At 42.6% G+C, this 17410-nt stretch overlaps 1 protein-coding gene across 3 annotated transcripts; it reads left to right on the top strand.

The window, feature by feature from the left end:
- Positions 1-764: 764 nt before the first annotated feature.
- On the top strand, positions 765-17410 carry Adsl (adenylosuccinate lyase). 3 transcript variants are annotated; one of them, XM_026405919.2, is made up of 13 exons: positions 765-962; positions 3860-4063; positions 6306-6350; positions 7279-7358; positions 9271-9442; positions 9639-9685; positions 10365-10455; positions 11104-11173; positions 11312-11459; positions 13906-13996; positions 15020-15109; positions 16094-16270; positions 17154-17410. In XM_026405919.2, the coding sequence occupies exons 1-13, from the start codon at positions 810-812 to the stop codon at positions 17238-17240; spliced, it is 1455 nt and encodes a 484-aa protein (XP_026261704.1). In that variant the 5' UTR covers positions 765-809; the 3' UTR covers positions 17241-17410. The 3 variants fall into 3 exon arrangements, with proteins under 3 accessions (XP_026261704.1, XP_026261706.1, XP_026261705.1); XM_026405920.2 differs by lacking the exon at positions 765-962 and adding an exon at positions 1691-1791; XM_026405921.1 differs by lacking the exons at positions 13906-13996; positions 17154-17410 and having other exon boundaries at positions 16094-16264.

The raw sequence follows: 17410 nt of genomic DNA, 5'->3' as shown, positions 1-17410 counted from the left end.
ATGGATGACCAAGGGTTTTTGTTTGTTGTTGTTGTTTTGTTTCTTTTTTAGCAGAACCAGGGATAGAACCTGGGGGCACTTTACCACTGAGCTACACCCTCAGCCCTTTAGATTTTTGAGAAAGTGTTCCACTAAATTGTCCAGGCTGGCCTCTAGCCTCAGCTTTGCGAGCTGCTGGGACTGGAAGAGAAAGGTGCTCTAGCCCGGGGGGTGGGGGGGGGTGGGGGGTGGGAGGATGGTGTGACCTGGGCATAAGTGAGCGCAGGGTCCAAAGAGGGGCGGACCTGGGTTTCAGGTCCTGCCATGCTTACTGGCTGGGTGACTCTCAGCCGGTCTTTCAGCTTCTTTCACTTCCCTCATGAGGAATCTGGCAGAAATCCATTTTTTAATCGCATTTTGGCACAAGGGGCCCACTTGGTACACAACAAATGTCAAAGTTCCCTCGTTCATCTTTGTTGCTGCTTGGAAAGGCGCTTGGTGCCTTGCAAGCAGCAGGAATGAAGTAGGGTGTTCGGAGTATAACGGGCATCACTGAACTGCGGACTCCACCCACACTCTTAAAAGCAGATCTTAGTGTGCCTTTTTCGGATGGAAAAGTCGTGGTGCAGAGAGGCTCACGGTTCTCTTAAACGAAGAAAAACGCCGCAACCCTACGTGGCCAAAGCCTTGGAATCCTCCAGTGGCCCCAGCGCTCAGAATCCCAGGGGGCGGGACCACGCGGAGGAAGTCCCACCCCGGTGAAGGAAGTCACGCCCTCCCGCTTCCGCTCCTGCACGTCTTGACTCCTCTCGTGGTGTCGCTTGTTGGGGATGGCGGCGGGAGGCGACCATGGCGCGCCTGACAGCTACCGCTCACCGCTTGCTTCCCGCTACGCCAGCCCCGAGATGTGCTTTGTGTTTAGCGACAGGTACAAATTCCGGACGTGGCGGCAGCTCTGGCTGTGGCTGGCAGAGGCCGAGCAGGTAAGGGTCCCAGGACTGAGGGCCGGGCGGGCAGAGGTGGCTCCACTCCAGCACGTGCTGGGCGGGGCGCCGAGTGTGGGCTTGGCCGGCGAGCCAGGGCCCGGCTATTTTAGGTCGGGTGTTCACTGTTCTCGGAACTGCGGCCCCACGTGGACAAGGGCGGGAAGCCTCGGAGCTGCACCTGTTGCCTCCCATCCTTAGTTCTGGGAGTTTGATGCGCAGAAGAGCGATGGGAAATTCAGTGTGTCCTCTCAGGGAATGCTACTGGGCCATTCCTGCTGCAGTCCACCTCTGACTGCGCTCGCTGAAACTCACTGCCTACCATAAAAGACCCTGTAAGCTTAGTAGAGGTGTCTGCTAATTGCACCAGAGAAAAGCCAAACCTGGAGCTCGCCTGGTCTGCAGTAGGCCCCCCAGCTATTAAGAGCGGAGCTGGGATTTGGACCTGGGATAAGTCCCGAGCCTGAACTGAGCGTTTAAACCATTTCATCTTCCATAGTGCTTGTGAAGTAAGCGACAACACTAGAATCTGTGTTTTCTAGGCCACTCTTTCCAGTTCACTGGACTCTGCTTCGCCTCTGAGAAGGGAAGATCCGGGTAGGAGTTTATTAGATGCGATTTATGGTTTCTTTTATTCAGGCAGCATGTACACCTACTCAAACCGTGCGTTTCAGAAATAAGTTCAGAGCGGCCTTCCCACAAGAGATGAAGGAAACTGAAAGTGATCCAGAGAGCTGTAATGTTTCTTCTCAAGTTTCAGAGTAAACTGCCACCACAAGCAAGGTTGCAGTATCCTCGCAAAGGGCAAAGTAAAAAACGGAACAGTCTGGTTAGTGCCTAGGACCTTAGAACCTGGAACTCCCCAAACAGGAAACTTTGATCCTAGATTCCCTGCCTAGCCCCCATCACTGTGCTTCAAACATCAAATGATATACTTATGGCAGACATTCATGAGGTGCCTTCTGTGTCCCAATCGCTGCTCCAATTTTGTGTTTTCCCTGTAAAAACCCCAAATAAGACTACATTTTGTAGCCCATGAAGCCCCAAAACAACCTTGTAGGGGAAGTATTATTAGCCAGTTCATGTCTGAGGGAATACAGGTATTGAGAGATTTATGAACTATTGGCTCAGATAATAGTAAACAGTAGGACCTTAATCATGAGTTGTGCTTTGGGATATACTGTATATACTCTTCTTGTTGGATATTCCATTCTGTATATGAGATTGATAGCAGTCCTTTTGCGATTGATAGCAGTCCTTGAAACCATTTATTATCTAGTCTACACATTGTCTGAATGCATGTAGTTTTTGATCTGGATTATTTGTTAGAGTAACTAAATTAGCAGCATTAGTTACATCATTACTTAAGTGATTGAGAGGAAAAAACACTAAGGAAAAACCACTGGGAAATGAATGACCAAGAGGAATGCAGAAAATTGCAGTAGAGAAGAAAGTACAAGTTTTGACAAGATACATTGCTTGTCTTTAAATGTCTGCCCAAAAAAAAAAAAAAAAAAAAAAGTGTGGGAGAGAAAGCACATGTCCATAGTGTGTCTCCCTCCTGTTTTACTTAAAAAGGAACCCTGAGATGTCAAATCTAGTGACGATCTAGGTCTCAGGCAGTTCTGCTACATATGGTCACTAAACTCTTGAAATGTGGCTAAGAACTGAATTCTTTTTTGGTACTTGGGATTGAGCCCAGGGGTGTTCTCCTACTGATTCACATCCCCAGTCCTTTTTCTTTTTTATTTTGAGACAGGATCCCACTAAGTTGCTTAGGGCCTCATTAAATTGCTGAGCCTGGTCTCCAGTTTGTGATCCTCCTGCTTCAGACTCCCAAACTGCTGGGGCTATAGGAATCTGCCACCACACCTGTCAGGCCTTGTAAATTTCAAGTGAGATTTGAATAACTTCATTATTATGAATCCAGGGTTCTGAATGTGGATGATCACCTTTCCTCACTACTACCCTCCCCGGGGTGGGATGGGGGATTTCTTAAATCTATCTCTTTTTTTTTTTCTGCCCCCTGCTTTTTGGGTAGCCTAATTTTTCCAGTGATAGATGAATGTAACATGTAAATGTGTTTATTTTCTCATTGCTATCTCCTGGAATTGCTTTCAGCTGTACTGAATTTGTTCTACATAATTTGTTGGTGAAGTTTATAGAATACTTAATTTTGGTTTCTCTGAGTTAATCCATCTAGGTTAAATGTAAATGTACCACACTTACTTATCCTTATTTAAACCTTAAGGATTAAATAATAAATAAAACAGAGCTCTACTTGAGGGCAGTATGGTGGTATACTCCTCTATTCCAGCATTAGGATCCTTTGAGCCCAGGAGTTTAATACTAGCCTGGGCAACATAGTGAGATCCTGTCTTTAAAAAAAATAAAAATAAAAATCAAACCCAGAAAAACAAAGTTTTCCTCTCACAGAGTATACATATATTCTAGATTGGGAAGACAGTAAGTATGTAAAAAATGTTATGTGGTGATAACTGTTACAAATAAACCAGGCCAAAAGATAGAGTGACACAAAGGTGTTTTACAGTAAAGTCAGAGAAGACCTCTGAGTAAATGACAGTTGAGCCCAGAGGCTGGCACATAGGAGGCAGTAAGCCAAGAAGAGGTGTAGGGACAGAGGGAACAGTCAAGATCAGGATTGTTTTATATATTGGCATTTAGTTAGGATATAATTTACCTTGATTTATTGACAAAGTTCTTTCACACAGTACTCCTTCCCCATTCCCCTCTCCCCCTGTTTACTTTTAGGTTGGTTGCCCCAGATTTTAATTTGAGAATTGGGTGGTAGGTTATCACTAGCATTTTTTTTTTCAATGTCACTTCAAGTAATTGTGACACTGAGGTTGTTTGACTTTATTTTGCCTCTTCTGCAGACATTGGGTTTGCCTATAACAAATGAACAAATCCAGGAGATGAAATTAAACTTGGACAACATTGACTTTAAGATGGCAGCTGAAGAAGAGAAGCAGTTGCGACATGATGTTATGGCTCATGTACATACATTTGGCCACTGCTGTCCAAAAGCTGCAGGCATTATTCACCTGGGTGCCACCTCCTGCTATGTTGGAGACAACACAGTAAGAGCCCATGTTGTTTATACTTAGGACTTTGTCTTTACAATGCATGTATAGATTTTAATTTTCCAAAGCATTCTTCTTTCTTTTATAAATTTGCTGTGGCTTTAGAAAAGAAAGGACTATAACTGTTAAGTGAAACCCTTAACTAGTAAAGCCATCTTATAATCAAACATGGAAAAGTAAAAGCAAGTATTTTCCTGAGAGTTCACTAGGTACCATGCCCTATTCCGACCACATTATAGGTTTTATTTTATTTATTTATGCTTCACAACCACCATAAGAGATAGATGCTATTATTTCCATTTTTAGACAACTTTTCTCAGTTTTAAAAACTCAGTGAAGTTTACCATTTTAAATGTACAGTGAGTGGTAATAAATTAATGCATTTGCTCGGCCGTCACCACACACTGGTTTCTGAGTACATCTCCCAGGAGTTCTTTCCTGCCAGTTTGCAGTCAGTCCCTATTCCTCCCTCCTATCCCAGAAAACCACTGACCTGCCTTCTGTTTCTGTTTTATTCAGCTTTTTGCTCCTGTGACTAAAAAACCCTACCAGCACAATTGTAGAGAAAGAAAAGTTTATTTGGAGGCTTAAGGTTTCAGAGGTCTCAGTCCATAGACAGCAAGCTCCATTCCTTGGGGCTTGTGGTGAGGCAGGACATCATGGTGGAAGAGTGTGGCTCAGGGAAGCAGCTCACTTGATGATCAGGAAGCAGAGAGAGATCTCCACTTGCCAAATACAAATAATATATTTCAAAGCCATGCCCCCCAGTGCTTTAACACCTCCAGCTACCTTGTCTGCTTTCAGTTACACTCAATTAATCACATCAGGATTAATTAACAGATTTGGTTAAGGCTCTTATAACCCAATCATTTATCCTCTAAACCTTCTTGCATTGTCTCACACATGAGCTTTTGGGAGACACCTCGCATCCAAACCATAACAGTCTCTATAGTTTTGCCCATTACAGAGATTTTATACAAATGAAATTGTGCCTATAGCAAAGAATAAAAGGGGGGCGTGGCTCAGTGGTAGAGTGCTTGCCTGGCATGTGTGAGGCCCTGGATTTGATCCTCAGCACCACATATAAATTAAAAAAAAAAAAAAATCCACTGACAACTAAATAATATATATATTTTTTTAAGAGAGAGAATTTTTAATATTTATTTTTTAGTTTTCAGCGGACACAACATCTTTGTTTGTATGTGGTGCTGAGGATCAAACCTGGGCCGCACGCATGCCAGGCAAGCTCGCTATCGCTTGAGCCACATCCCCAGCCCCACTAAATAATATTTTTAAGAAATAAATAAAAAGTTCTGGGGACATGGCTCAGTGGTAGAGTACCCCTGGGTTTAATCCTTAGAAACACACAAAAAAAATGTGGGCTGGGGATGTGGTTCAGTGGTGGAGCATTTGTCTGGCAAGCATGGGCCCTAGGTTTGATTGCCAGCAGCACAAAAAAAAAAAAAAAGAAAAGAAAGAAAGAAAAAGAAATTTGAGGAAGAAGCCAGTAACTTAAATTGCTGTCAATACTTTGACCCTTCCTCATGCTGGAAAGGAACTCACATGTTAAGCAAGTACCCTACTGCTAAGTTACATCCAGCCCACTTACAGGCATCTATGTAATTGGTCAGATAATAGAAAAACAGTCTTCTTGGAAAGATTCTTTTTAAAAATGTGCCCATTGTAGGGCCGAAGTGCAGCCTAGTCAAGGCTGGATTTAGTCCCCAGTACCCACAAAAAAATACCCAGTGTGTAGCTGGTCTCAGCAGTTATTGTCATGTATAAGCATGTGTTGGAGTTGTCTGAAATACATCTCTAATCTCCCTCAGGAGCAGCTTTAAGTTTTCTATCTTGATGTTCTAGTCTGTGCCTTTCCTTGTTAGCAACTATGGTTAGAAAAAAGGAGGAGAATATTAGTAGAATGGGAACATATGGGAGTTTCTGAGAGCCTCAGGCAATCCTCTGAATAGATACAAATACATTGACTTGCACATTTTTTAGTCATTTGTAGATACAACATACATATAAGTATAAAGCTTCTGCTACAGTGAATCCCGGAAGTCCTACTGTGCATTTGAAACAATGATCTGAAAAGATCCACCTTTGTTAGCATCTTCTGGCATATACAGTGGGTTGCTAAAGGTGATTTAGTTGCTAGCTAAGAAACCCAGCTGTGATGGCCAGAAAGTGTTAGGTAATAATACTGTTTGATAAAGCGACATTGTATTTTTCTTTGCAGGACTTGATTATTCTTAGAAATGCTTTTGACCTGCTTTTGCCGAAGGTAAGAGATGGGCAGATGTTTCCTGCCAGCTCTCAATTTCCCTCTGACAAGAGATGGGAAATTATATTACAAAACATAATACTAATCTCATCATTTTCTCAGGTGAATGTTCCCATATTGAATGTGTAGAGCTAATTGTCTCTTGAGTTAAAACAATGTAAGTGAATACTTTTTAAAGCATAGGCTTTTAAATGAAGGAAGTAAGGAGAGGCATGTTGCTGGAATATAGGTAAGGATCATGATTTTATTCTGTTTTTCTACAGTTGACAAAATAGTTTGTGACTTTTTAGGTAATCAGTTTGTTTTTTGTCTTATTTTGTTGTTTGGGGTTTTTTTAAGTGTTTGGGATTGAGCCCAGGGCCTGGCACATGTTAGGCATACACTCTACTGCTGAGCTATATCCCTAACTCCTTTTATTTTTTATTTTATTTTGAGATGGGGGTCTCCTAAGTTGCCCAAACTGGCCTGGAATTTATAATCCTCCTGCCTCAGTCTCCTAAGTCACTGGGATCAAAAGTGTGCACTGCCACACCTGGCTTCAACCCAGGTTTTTGTTTGCAGTCCTAGAGATTGAAACCAGGGGCTCTTTACCATTGAACTATAGCCTCGGCCCTTTTTATTTTTTTATTTTGAGATAGTCTCACTAAAGCCTAGGCTGGCCTTAAATTTACAATTCTCTTGTTTCAGCCTCCTGGGTAGATGGGATTACAGGCATGCGCCACTGTACCTGGCTCAACTCAGTTTTTTGATTGCTGATGGTTATGATCACAGATCAGGGCACTTTAGATTATGAAAATGAAAAAGTATGGATGCCAACTTTCATGAGTTGGAGGTCTAATTTTATGTAAAGTCATCTAAAAGTGTAGTTCTTAATTGTGTGATGAAGTCGTGAATTCACCATTTTTCCACCACGTGGTCTCTTTTGTAGCTTGCCAGAGTGATCTCTCGGCTTGCCGACTTTGCTAAGGAACATGCCAATCTGCCTACCTTAGGTTTTACACATTTCCAGTAAGTGACAAGATTACTTCTTGGGAATTGGATTTCTTATGTGTATATGGATTTCAGTTAAAAGGGAGACTTTGGATTTGCCTATTCTAGACATTTCATATAAGTGGAATCATTTACAATGTGTTACCTTTTGTGACTACCTTCTTTCATTTAGCCTAATTTTTTCAGTTTTCATTCATTTTGTAGCATGTGTCAGAACTTCATTTCTTTTTCTAGCCAAATAACATTGCATTGCATGGATAGCCCACATTTTGTTTACCTACTCATCAGTTGATAGGTATTTGGTTTGTTTCTACCTTGAATAATGGTAGAATAATGCTGCTGTGAATAAGTCTATGAAATTAATTTGTTTGTTTATACCAGTAATCTATTAGCAGGAGTTAACAAGAACAAATACCATGAGATTAACTTGGGGGTGCTGTAGCTTGTGAGAAGCCTACTATAGACCTTAATAGTGCTGTGCCTTGATGTCACTAGCTGTCAGTATCCAGAAGTTCCACTTGGAATGGGGTAGGATCTCTATTAGAACTTGGACATATTGCAGCATGATCATATTTTATGTTCAGAAACAAACCATGAGTACATTGATTTAGACTTCAGAAATAAAGCCATTGGTTGTTATGTTAAGAGTCCTTTCTCCATAGCATGCTTGCCCTCACAAAGGCTGCTTTTACTACCAATCCAAGGTAGCCTTCTCCAGTGTCATTCTCTCTCTAGGGGTGAGGGGGTCTGGGGTGGATACTGAGGATTAAGCTCAGAGGTGCTGTATCACTAAGCTGCATCCTTTTTTGTTTTTATTTATTTATTTTTTAAATATTTTTTTAGTTGTAGATGGACATATTATCCTTATTTTATTTATTTATTTTTATGTGATGCTGAGGATCAAACCCAGTACCTCACACATGCTAGGCAAGCGTTCTACCACTGAGCCACAACTCCAGCCCCATTCTTTTTTATTTTGAGACAGGTCTCAAAAGGCTGGCCTTAAACTTGGTGATCCTGCTCAGCCTCCTAAGTAGCTGGGATTTCAGGCATGCTGCCTGACTTTATTCTGCTAATTTGTTCCTCCCTGTACCTGCCTGGAATGGCCTCAAGCTTCCACTGGCAACTTAGTCTACAGGGATGTCCCCTACTACTTTGGTGAAATGTTTCCCTTAGTGTTACATAGCTCTGCATTTCACTTCCCCCAAGGTATAGAGTAGATGTGTCCTGCTGCCTGGTCCCAGCTTCCCTCCTTGATATTCACAGTGACTCCCTGGAAACAAAATGACTCTCTGCAAGTTGAAGTTCTTGTAAAGGGACTAGTTTCTTTCCCTACCAAGCAAGAGGAATTTTTTTTCCTTGTTATTTTGGGAAACTTTTTGTGTTGCAGACTAGAACTCCAGAGTCCATTGTTTGCCCTGGCTCTGTCAGCTGGAAGGGAACTGCCCAGATTCAGTTCCTTAGGAAAGAGCCACTTGGAAATTCTCTGGGCTTCTTTGAATTTGTACACTAATAGCAATATAACTGGAGGCCCTCGGGAGCCTTCAGGATCCTCCTTAATTATTATTTGCTCAAACTTTTAGCTCTAGTTTTGTCTTCACTGGTTTTGTCAACTCTTAACTTTTTGTCAACCAGCTTCCAAGAGGTAATGGCTGCTGGAGATGTTTGGGCACACCTGTAATCTCAAATAGCTTGGGGTCTGAACAACGAGATTTCCAAGTTTGAGGCAAGCCTCAGCAACTTAGTGAGACCCTATCTCAAAATAAAAAAGAAAAAGGGCTGGCAATGTGCCTCAGAGGTAAAGCATCCCTGGGTTCAATCCCCACTACCAAATAAAAGAGATAATGGCTCATTAGAAGAAGAAATGAAGTCTTTGTCAAGGTAGACTTTGGTGTGAGACCTTCATGTGTTCTCTTTGGGTTGTTTTCAGGCCTGCCCAACTGACCACAGTTGGAAAACGTTGCTGTCTTTGGATTCAAGATCTTTGCATGGATCTCCAGAATTTGAAGCGGGTCCGTGATGACCTGCGCTTCCGTGGAGTGAAGGGCACCACTGGCACTCAGGCTAGCTTCTTGCAGCTCTTCGAGGGAGATCACCAAAAGGTATTCTGAAAGTGACCTGGGAAATGCATAGACTTGTTAGTGACAGCCCAAGAAATAAGGCTGGCCTCCAGAATGGATGGAGATTGATCCCAGAATAGTCTGTAAGGAAGTCCAAAGGCCAAGGCAGGATGGATTGTTGATGTACACTCACACTGGACTCCTGAGTTTCTATTGGGATGTGTCTTTTCTCTCCAAGGTGGAGCAGCTGGACAAGATGGTGACAGAAAAGGCAGGGTTTAAGAGGTAGGTATGTGGGGAAAGTGTCGGCCTCTCAGATAAGTTGATAACAGGCCTGTATTCATTTTACTAATAATTTGATAGTTACTTTTCTGGCCTTTTTTCTCTTAGTTCTACCCATTTTCTTCAATCTCTGACCTGGGTTTTATTTTCTTATGACCTGAATTATTTTTTAATGTTTTTCTTTGCAGTATAGAGAAGTAAACTTAAGGCCACATTCATGCTACACATGTGCTCTGCTGAATTATACCTGCTGTCCTGGATTCTCTTTTCTTTCAATTTGCAAGAAAAAAGGAAACTATTTATTTCTGAATTCTTCAGAATAGCCTTCTCTTCTTTGTTTCTTTCCTGGGGACTTCAATGGGTTAGTCTAAACCTGACCATTTCAACTGAGGTCTAGTAGGCTCCATGGCTGCTTCTGCCAGATATTTCCTTCAAGCTTTGGCAGAATATGGGCACACTAGGTCACATTCTTCATTGGGTAAGGACAGCTTCCTAAGGACTAGTAAAAAGGGTGAAACAACAGTTTGTTCAGGAGCAGTTTACTGGTTTACTGGTCAGGTCCTCTGGGTTCAGTGGGACTGAGCACACTACGTGGTATCTCCATGTTGCCTAGTATCTGCTTTTGTTTGTTGAAGAGTCATGTTTTGAGGTTATAACAAATCTGTTTTCTATTTATATCTAGGGCTTTTATCATCACAGGGCAGACATACACACGAAAAGTAGACATTGAGGTGTTGTCTGTGCTGGCTAGCTTGGGAGCATCAGTGCACAAGGTGAGATTTACCATGAAATGGGAGCTTTGGACACCTTAGCAGACTGAATCATCTTCAGACTTTCACCCAATCCTGCCTCTCAATCATACTTCAATTTTAATAATTTGGGACCTGTAAACGGAGCCCTTATATTAAGGGGTGTCAAAGGGAAAGAGTAGTGTCAGCATTCTCTTTAGAGTGACTTCAGTACTGGACATGGTGGCACATGCCTGAAAACTACTCAGGAGGATTGCAAATTCAAGACTAGCCTTAGTAACTTATTAAGACCTAATATCAAAAAATAAAAAGGGCCAGGAATGTAGCTCAATGGTAGGGAATCCCTGGGCTCAGTACCATAAAAAAGAAAAAGCACTTATTGCAAGGATTGTAAAATGTCCATCTCTTTGAGGTTTGTGTTAAGATTAATCTTGCCATTGCCATTCCAAGATGTCTTAAGTAGTGCTTCACAACAGCATTCCCTGCTCCTTTAACTTGTCATTCCAACAAGCCTGAGTGAGATGCTCCCAGGAGCTGTTGGGTAGGGCGTGGCATTCAGTTCAGCATTGGCACACATAAAGAGCTCACCTCTCCAGACTCATCCCACCTCCTACCTTACTGTCCTGTGTACCGAACATGTGAAATGATGCCTGTTCCTCTGCTTTCCTCCAGATTTGCACTGATATACGCCTCCTGGCAAATCTCAAGGAGATGGAGGAGCCGTTTGAAAAACAGCAGATTGGTGAGTGTTAGGTGGAGACCTGGGAGCATCACAGCTGCTGCAGAGGCATATGAACATGTGCTAAGAGCTCACCCAGAGGCAGGCACCCTGTCCTCTGAAGTCTTTCTGCCTTTGCATCTTGTTGTCTTACATGGACAGGCTCGAGTGCGATGCCATACAAGAGGAACCCCATGCGCTCAGAACGTTGCTGCAGCCTTGCCCGTCACCTGATGACCCTTCTCATGGATCCACTGCAGACAGCTTCTGTGCAGTGGTTTGAACGCACACTGGATGATAGTGCCAACCGGTCAGTGACAGGGATGTTATAGTGTGTTGTGAATAGGACAAAAGAATGAGCCTGTAAGCAAAAGGATAAATATTTGAGTTTGGCATGGTGGCACATCTATTATCCAAGCTACTCAGGAGGCTCAGGCAGGAAGATCACAAGTTTAAGGCCAGGCTGGGCAATTTAGGGAGACCTATCTCATTATCAGTTAGACTTGGGACGTAGCTCAGTGGTAGAACACTTGCCTAGCATGTATGAAACTCTGGGCTAAATCTGCATTACTAAAAAATAAACTAAAAAGGACATATTTGAGCACCTCTGAAATCTCCTAGCGAGGGCTAAGGGTGTGGCTTAGAGATAAAGCATTTGCCTAGCATGCACAAGGCTCAGTCCATCTGCAGGACTGCAGTGAAGAAAAAAAACAAAGAACAATGTGAGCTGGGTATGGTGGTGGATGCCTGTAGTCCTGGCTACTCAGGAGGCTGAGGATTGCTTAGGAATTTGAGGCCAGCCTGGACAACAGGTAGACACCCTATCTCAAAGCCAAAAATAATGTGGTGTTAATGATTTAATGTATACAGGGTACTTTTGGAGGAAAGAGGAGGGAATAGTGTTGGCAGAACAAGGAAAAGTTTCAGACTTTTCTTTGAGGGCGGTGGGGGGTGGAGACACTAGTGATTGAACTTGGGCATTTTACCACTGAGCCCCATCTGAACCCCCAAATCCCCCCTTCTTTTTTTTTTAAGAGAAGGTCTCACTAAGTTGCTGAGGCTGGCCTCAAACTTGTGATCCTCCTGCCTTAGCCTCTTGGCTCACTACGATTACAGTTGTGCACTTCTGCACCTGGCTGGCTTCAAACATTTAAGACAAGATAAGAATCATGTTTAAAGGCTAAAGGCAGGAGAAAGAACACCTTAAGTTACTAATAGCTGGGTAGCACTGAGGATTGAAGTCAAATGTGGTAGGATGCAGGACAGGATTACAGACAGTAGCCAGTTTATGGAGGGCCTCATAGGCTCTGTGAACTAATAGCAGATAATGGTTAATGAGTGTTAGAATCTAAAATCATAACAACATTTTTATTAGTCATATGATGGGTCAGAAGGAGTTTATAAATACCTATAAGGTACCAATATGAACATGGTTTTCTAGTATGCATCCAAAGCAGATTCACTCAGTACTCTTGTTGTTTGCATAATATTGGGATTTCTTGAGTGGAAAAGAATGTTGTAGTTAAAACTAGCTCATGTGAACTCCCTTCAGAAGTTAGCCTTTTATAAATTTGTCCTTTGCAATCTGAGGGGATTATTTTCAGGGCCCTTCATAGAAACCCCAGAAGCTCCAGTCCCTCATATAACATGGGGTAGTATTTGCATGGAACCTATACAGATACTTTAAATCATCTCTAGATTGCTTATAATACCTAATATAGTGTAAGTGCTATGTAAGTATTTGTTATACTGCATTATTTAGGGATTAATATCAAGAAAAAAAATATGTGTGTTCATACTGATGCCTTTTTTTTCTTTTTTGAATATTTTCCATCCAAAGTTGGCTGAATCCATGGGTGCTGCATGCTTGGTTACAGAGGTCAACTGTAATTTTTAGCAGGTGGTGACCTAATCTGATTTGCCTGCTAAGACACCTTGGCACAAATAGTAGAATCAGTCAGATCCTGTCAGAACAAGTTAGAAGGCTGCTTTAAAATTCCAAGCTCACCTTGGCACAGTGGCTATGTAAATGGAAAGAAAGGAGGTGGCAGAGTCAGGCAGCTGGGTGCAGTGGCACATTCCTATAGTCCCACGTGCTTAGGAGGCTGAGGGAGGATCATTGGACCTCACAAAGAATTCGAGCCAAGCATGGTGGAAATCCCAGCAGCTTAGGAGGCTGAGCCAGGAGGAACTCAAATTTGAGGCCTGTCTCACCAACTAGCAAGATTCTTAGTACCTAGTGAGACCCTGTCTTGAAACTAAAATAAAAAGGACTGGGGTTATGGTTCAGTGTTAAGAGTGTTCCAGGGTTCAATCTCCAGTATCCGATACCCCCCCAAACCCCCCCCCCCCTGCAAAAAGGCAGAGTGATTAGCCTTGGTGTTTGATTGGGGTTAATATAAAGAACTTGATGATTGGGATGACAGTGGCATTTACTGCAGGAGGAGCTCCAAGGGAGACAGCAGGTTTGCAGTAGGGAGGGGGCAATGAGGAGGAAGCTGAAGCTGGGGTTTGAGGTACCTGTGGATCAGCCAGGGGAATCTCTCAGATAAGGTCCGGCACTGGGGTGAGTGGTCTGGACTAGATGTGGTAGTTTTGAGGGTCATGGGGACATGGGGTGGGGGAAGTCACAGACTGATGAAGAAAACTGCCTGAACAGTACATACAGCATGAAAAGCCAGTGGGCACCTCTTTGGGACATGCCCAAGATATTGAATCTGTTTGTAGGGATAACTGAATGGCTGTTTGCTTTGTAGACGAATCTGTTTGGCTGAGGCATTTCTTACGGCAGATACTATATTGAACACATTACAAAACATTTCTGAAGGACTGGTGGTGTACCCCAAAGTAAGATGCCTGGATTAAAAGTAAAGTATTAGGGGGGTTGGAATGTGGGAAGGAGAGTTCTCTGGAGTGTGTGTTTGGGGTGAGTGTTGTATTCTCCTCCATAGGGTGTCTCTCTTACCTGGATCTGTTTTTTTTTTTAAGAGAATTTTTTAATATTTATTTTTGTTTTTAGTTATTGGCGGACACAACATCTTTGTTTGTATGTGGTGCTGAGGATCGAACCCGGGCCGCACGCATGCCAGGCGAGCGTGCTACCGCTTGAGCCACATCTCCAGCCCCTGGATCTGTTTTTTTGTTGTTGATGTTTTGTTTTGTTTTTTGTACCAGGGGCATTTAACCCCTGAGCCATATCTTCAGCCTGTTTTGATTTTGAGCCAGGGTCTCACTGAGTTGCCTAAGGCCTCACTAAGTTGCTTCTGAGGCTAGCTTTCAATTCGTGGTCCTCTTGCCTTATCCTCCAGAGCCTCTGGGATTATGGGTATGCACCATTGCACCTGGCTTACATTTCAATCTTATACTCAAGTTCTTAGAGTGGAGCACTGAATTATCAAGTTTGAGGTTTTAGGAGCTGTTCCTATGAAGCAGCTTCTGAAAATTAAGTTTACTTTGATTTTTAAAATCAAAGTAACTGGGTGTAGTGGTGCATGCATGTAATTCCAGTTGCTCAGGAGGCTGAGGCAGGAGAATATCAAGTTCCAGTCCAGCCTGTGCAATTTAGTGAGACGCTGTCTCAAAAATAAAAGGGCTGGGGTTGTAGTTCAGTAGTAGATGATTTCTGGGTTCAGTCCCCAGTACTGAAATCAGTCGATCTCTGGATTTGGTGGGGGTGGAAGGGAGTTTTTTTTTAAAAAAAAAAAAAAGTAAACAATACAGTTCAGAATAAAATAACTCATTTCTCTCCATCTGTAACTAATGGTAGTCCATGTCCCTGCTTTGTATTTTACTTGATGAAGTTGGTATCTTTCTATGTATATACCTTCTTGAGGTGTCTGTCTTGCTCATTCACCTTTTCTTTTCTTCTAGGTCATTGAACGGCGCATTAGGCAGGAACTGCCTTTCATGGCTACAGAGAACATCATCATGGCCATGGTCAAAGCTGGGGTTAGCCGCCAGGTGTGCAGCCCCTCATGCTCTTGGAAAAATTGAGAGTTTTGCTGTCTTCCCCTAGAAAAACTGTTGAAGGAAGGCTTTTCTTTCATGACCTTCTGTCATAGTATTGGCATAGAACAGAACAGTGACTATATTCATTCATTTGTTCATTAGTCCTTCCTTCCTTCCTTTCTTTCTTTTTTTTTTTTTTTTTTTTGGTATTGGGAATTGAATCCACGGGCACATTATCACTGAGCTACATCTCCAGCCCTTTTTATTTTTTTTTATTTTTAGACAGGATGTAAGTTGATTTAGAACTTACTAAGTTGCTGGGGCTGGACTTGAACCTATGCTCCTCCTGCCTCAGCCTCCCAAGTCATTGGGGTTATAGGAGTGTACCATCCATCGTTCCTGGCACAGTGACTATATTCTGCCATCTTTGGAAAGAGATTTTTATTAAAAAATGAATGTGGCTCAGTGGTATAGTGCTTGCCTAGCATATGTGAGGTCCTGGGTTCAATCCCCAGAAGCACCAAAAAAAAAAAAAAAAATCTCTTGCCTGGTATGGTGGTACATTCCTATAATCCCAGTGGCTCAGGAGGCTGAGGTAGGAGGATTGCAAGTTCAATGCCAGCCTCAGCAATTTAACAAGATATATCTCAAAAAATTTAGAAAGGCTGGGGATATAGCTCAGCTATAAACACCCGTAAAGTTCAGTCCATAGTACTGAAATTTTTTTGTAGAAAAAGATCAACCTTAGTGAAGGAATTAGGTCTGAGTTTCCGTAGGAAGTGAGCAGGAAGCAAGAGCAAAAATTTCATGAGGGTTTTGAGAAGAGGATCATCCGTCTCAAGATCTTCCTAAGATGTGGTCAGAGTTGAGATATGTACAGACTGAGGGCACCATCTCCGCCTGGAGCAATTTTGTAGTGAAGTGTCTAATGACTTTTCAAGTGTGTTCAAACAGTTATTAGTGAACTAACACTACCACTTTTTTTTTTCCCATTAGGATTGCCATGAGAAAATTAGAGTGCTTTCCCAGCAAGCAGCTGCTGTTGTTAAGCAGGAAGGAGATGACAATGACCTCATAGAACGAATCCAGTCTGATGCCTACTTCAGTCCTATTCATTCCCAGTTGCAGCATTTACTGGATCCTTCTTCTTTCATTGGTCGTGCCCCCCAGCAGGTAAGCATCCATCAGAAGGCTGAGGAGTCTTCCCCTCTTTACCCTGTTGAATTGAAGAACAGAGGTTACTCATGTTGGTGCTCTTTTAACTAGGAGGCTAGTTAGAAATCAGAATACGTTGGTGGCAAAAGCTGTTTAAAAGATTTGGCTGTTTTGAGTTGCCTTAAGTATCTCTCCCCTCTGGATTTCTTGGTATTCTTTTCATCTCACAGTGGTATTGTAAGGGTTGAAATGCGTAGTGCTTAGTGTAAGGTAAGTACTTAATAAAATGTTATGTCATTTTCTCTTAGCCTTTGGGAAAAGACTAGTTTTATCTGTAGTAGACACAGACAAGGGGGTGAAGAGGAGGTTCATCACTTGGAAGCTGGTCAAGCGGGGCAGGGGAGGAGGAGGAACCAAGAATACCCTCATGGCAGCTGGGTGGAAATGGTGAGGCCATCTGACGGAACATAGGTTGGGCTGGGCTGTGGGAAGGTGGTCTATGTGGGCATTGTGGATTGAATTGCCTCTGGCTAGGGAGAGGGTTTTTTTTGGGGGGGAGGGGTGGATACTGGGGATTGAACTCAGGGGCACTCGACTACTGAGCCACATCCCCAGCCCTATTTTGTATTTTATTTAGAGACAAGGTCTCATTGACCCTAGTGCCTCACCATTGCTGAGGCCGGCTTTGAACTCGAGATCCTCCTGTCTCAGCCTCCCAAGCTGCTGGAGTTACAGGCGTGTGCCACTGTGTCCAGCTAGGGAGAGATTTTTGATAGGCATTTGAGGAAAACAGATGCTCAGTGTTGGAATAAAGCCTTATTAAATTAGATCTTAGTGATATCAACTGATGCTAATATTTTCTGAACATTTTATTTTGTATTTTTGCTTTCCTCTTTGGCAGGTACAGAGATTCTTAGAAGAGGAGGTATATCCCCTGTTAAAACCTTATGAAAGTGTGATGAAGGTGAAAGCAGAATTACGTTTGTAGAGTTGGAAGAGAATTAAATGAAAAATCATTGCTGGTTTGTTAACTTTATTGCTGACACATGAAAGTAATGTTATTGTAGTGCCTTGGTTTACAACAAGAATTGTTACCTTAAATTGATATAGTCCTTTTTTCTTTCTAAGGTTTAACACTGCATAACAAAGTGAACTGTT

The sequence above is a fragment of the Urocitellus parryii genome, chromosome 5 (assembly GCF_045843805.1).
Source record: "Urocitellus parryii isolate mUroPar1 chromosome 5, mUroPar1.hap1, whole genome shotgun sequence".
NCBI classification, from domain to species: domain Eukaryota; kingdom Metazoa; phylum Chordata; class Mammalia; order Rodentia; family Sciuridae; genus Urocitellus; species Urocitellus parryii.
Note: the sequence above shows the minus strand (reverse complement) of the source record. Positions and strands in the feature narration are given on the sequence as shown.

Bases quoted from the DNA above. Each gene is read 5' to 3' on its own strand.
- Adsl (XM_026405919.2), top strand. From the start codon at position 810: ATGGCGGCGGGAGGCGACCATGGCGCGCCTGACAGCTACCGCTCACCG. The intron at 11,460-13,905 runs GTCAGTGACAGG...TTTGCTTTGTAG, and splicing joins CTGGATGATAGTGCCAACCG to ACGAATCTGTTTGGCTGAGG. The intron at 16,271-17,153 runs GTAAGCATCCAT...CCTCTTTGGCAG, and splicing joins TTGGTCGTGCCCCCCAGCAG to GTACAGAGATTCTTAGAAGA.